The sequence below is a fragment of the Myotis davidii genome, unplaced genomic scaffold (assembly GCF_000327345.1).
Source record: "Myotis davidii unplaced genomic scaffold, ASM32734v1 scaffold411, whole genome shotgun sequence".
Lineage (NCBI taxonomy): Eukaryota > Metazoa > Chordata > Mammalia > Chiroptera > Vespertilionidae > Myotis > Myotis davidii.
The window spans coordinates 1,041,956-1,045,357 of record NW_006282917.1 but is presented as its reverse complement, the minus strand read 5'-3'; the positions used below and the strand labels follow the sequence as shown (position 1 = coordinate 1,045,357).

Here is a 3,402-nt window from a genome sequence, read left to right as displayed (position 1 = left end):
AATGTTATATGGGAGGAGGGGGTGAGAGGGAAGAGGAAGCAGGAAGGAAGCGGGAGAGGAGGAGAAGAGAAAGGCAACAAAACTGACAATACTCCCTGAATTAATGTATCAATTCAATGCAACCTCAGAAAAAATTCTAGAATGTTTTTGAGGGACTTGGCTAAATCAACTTTTAAAAATAAGAGAAAAGTGGGAGCTATTAAGACATTCTAGCCCTGACCAGTTTGGCTCAGTGGATAGAGCATCGGCCTGTGGACTGAGGGGTCCCAGGTCCAATTCCGGTCAAGGGCATGTGCCTTGGTTGCGGGCAGGTCCCCAGTGCGGGGTGTGCAGGAGGCAGCTGATCCATGTTTCTCTCTCATCGATGTTTCTCTCTATCCCTCTCCCTTCCTCTTTGTACAAAATCAATAAAATATATATTTTTTAAAAAGACAGTCTATAAAGCCATAATAATAAAGACAGTAAGGTTCTAGCACAAGAAAGAACAAGTAAATCAATGAAACAAATTAGATTGCTCAGGACAGACCCATGTACATGAGGTAACTTGAAATGAGATGAGGTACTACTATTTAGGAGATGGTGCTAGGGAAACTGCCCACTATATGAAGGAAAATAAAACCAGAATCTACCTTATACCATATTCAAAACTGAATTTAAAGACCTGAATGAGAAAGGTAAAACTATACAGTGAAAACAATTGTTGCAATCCAGAGGTAGGAACACAGAAGATTCTGAAAGCACAGATTGTAAGACAAAAAAGTGATGATGAATTTTAGCACCCTCAAATTAAGAGCAGGTATCCATCCTTGGGGGAATCATTAAGCAAAATGCAGGAGGCATATCCTATGGTGTCTTTGGGACCAATTAGAAGCAAAACACTAATATACACATGGCAATACAGACAGATCTTTTAAAAAAATGCAGTGCTGAGTTATACAAAGTTCAGGGGGGAAAATGAAGACTATAACAATGTATTATTTGTGGAAAGTGAAAACAGACAACTCTAAACAACACTAGATATTTTCAAAGAATACATTTCAAACACGACAGAGAAGCTGCCTACAGCTATGGGAATTGGGACTAAAAAGGGAAAGATAAGGCAAGAGAAGGCCTTTGTACTGACCTACGATAGAAACTTACTGTGAACTAGACAAGCATGAATAACTCAAACCTCTGCACTTGAGGTCCTTTAAAAGCCCAAAAAAGAAAGCCAGTGGCTTTATTTGGTAATAAAGTCTGAAGCAGGCAAGTTATGTCACCTACTTGCACTCAGAAACGGCCACAGAGCACTTCAGTGAATCCCATCCAAAATCAAATGCTTTTCAAAAGACATTTTTAAAGAAGGTCAAGGCTGAATAACACATCTCAATTTGGGCTTCACTTTTCAGAAAACAAAATATTATAATTCTACTTTTTTTGTTCGTTAATCCTCACCCGAAGATATTTTTCCATTGATTTTTAGAGAGAGTGGAAGGGAGGGGAAGAGACACATCGATTGGCTGCCTCCCACATGCACCCCAACCAAGGCCAGGGATTGAGCCTGCAACCAAGCACCATGCCCTTGACCAGAATCAAACCCAGAATCCTTCAGTCCACGGGGCAACGCTCTATCCACTGAGCCAAACTGGCCAGGGCTAATTCTACATTTTTAAAAGGGCCTGTTGGTAGGAGAAGCCCTTTGCAGGACATTAAAAATTATTTTTTTCCTGATTTTTTATAAATCTACTGACTCTTAATAGAGGTCTGCTTTCCTACGTAATCCTAATATGTAAAGAATAGAGCACCTTCATTAGAATAAACTGGGGTGGTACAGCAGGATGGTGAGGGAATGGCCTGGGAAGTCTGTATTTTATCAAGTGTCCCAACTGTTTCTTGCTCTACCAGAGTTTAAAAATAACTACATGAGTGCCCCATTCCAAGGCAAGTATCATGCCAACTTCAGCCCACTCTGCCCCTGAAATCTCCCCACCATCTGACCTGTCTTGCCCCATACTTGTCCTGGCAAATTCCTGACTGAAAGCACCACTCTCATCCATCCCTTCAACCCAAAGCTACAGCTCACACCTCTGCCGAGAATCCACAGGCATTTACAACCCACTTCCCATCTCTGCCTCTCCTCCCACAGTGACTGTTCAGACCTTGGCGAATGGCACCATATACCACCTATCTGGGTCCCCCAAACTAGAAACACCTTTCTCTTGATCCCTTCCTACTACCCTCACAACCGTGGCACCCATCCAACTGTTTCGGAATCCCCTGTAAACGGTGTGGGCTCTGCTGTGAGACCCCGAGTAATAGAGAGAAGGCTGCAATCTTTTCTGTCTCATTCACCGGGGCACTCCCAGAGCCTAGCACACCGGTCCTGGCTCACATTGTCTCCTCAGCCTGAGGGCCTCCTCCTGGTACCTTCCTGGATCAGTTCTTCACACGGGACGAGCCTAGGCTGTTTGGTCAAGGCGGAAGCAGGTAACTCACCGTCTTTCATACTCCATGTCCTGATAGGACCTTCGGGGGCTGCTAGGGCCCCTCTTCAGCCGCTGGCTCCGTTTCACTTCCCAGCCACCCCCGCTGCTGCCACCATGATCTGCCAGCCTGGGTGGTGCCTCCTGCAGGGACTCTGGGGAGAGAGGCAGGAAGAAAGGGGTCAAAGCAGTTGGGGGCAGAGAGGGCCTCCTTGAGAAACCCTTGTTGTCAAGGCTCTCTGCTGTCTCTTGGTCCAGGCACGTTGTTTCTCAACTCCAGTGGCCCAGAGCGGGACGGCAGCCCCTACTTGGTCTGCTCCTTTCCTTTCCCCACAAACATGAGGTTAGAGCTCACTGCCCTAGAACAAGAAGGCCTTCAGCAGACACGGAGCATCCTGCAGAGAGAGAGACCTGGTGGTATCGCCCATTCTGTGATCGGAGCTTTGACATCTGAAACTGGCAGACACCTTCAAGGCCGGAGCTACCTGCCTACGGGAGCTCTGGGTGCTGAATGACTTGTTAGAGATGAGGCACATGAGGCATGGATGCGAGACTGCACAGGAGCAGTCCCAGGCGCCCACCAGGCTCCTGCCATGGGTCCCCGGGTGCCACTTCATCCTCCCAACAAGATGCTGGCTGCCCCTTACAAGACAGCAGTAGACCAGGAAAGGCTTAGGGCAGGGGTGGGCAAACTTTTTGACTCGAGGGCCACAACGGGTTCTTAAACTGGACCGGAGGGCCGGAACAAAAGCATGGATAGAGTGTTTGTGTGCACTAATATAAATTCAAAGTAAACCTCATTACATAAAAGGGTACGGTCTTTTTTTTCAATAGTTTTATTCATTTCAAACGGGCCAGATCCGGCCCATGGGCCATAGTTTGCCCATGGCTGGCTTAGACCCACTCCCCTAAGCTGGCAGTGTCTGCCCCTGGTGGTCAA

At 46.7% G+C, this 3,402-nt stretch overlaps 1 protein-coding gene across 1 annotated transcript in view; it reads right to left on the bottom strand.

Annotated features, from left to right (window-relative positions):
• Positions 1-3,402, bottom strand: part of RBM10 (RNA binding motif protein 10) — a 49,921-nt gene that overhangs the window by 25,367 nt on the left and 21,152 nt on the right. The window contains exon 2 of the mRNA XM_006753330.2: positions 2,476-2,617. Within this exon, the coding sequence (XP_006753393.1) occupies positions 2,476-2,492 (17 nt within the window). The 5' untranslated portion in view covers positions 2,493-2,617. The remainder of the gene's footprint in view (positions 1-2,475; positions 2,618-3,402) is intronic.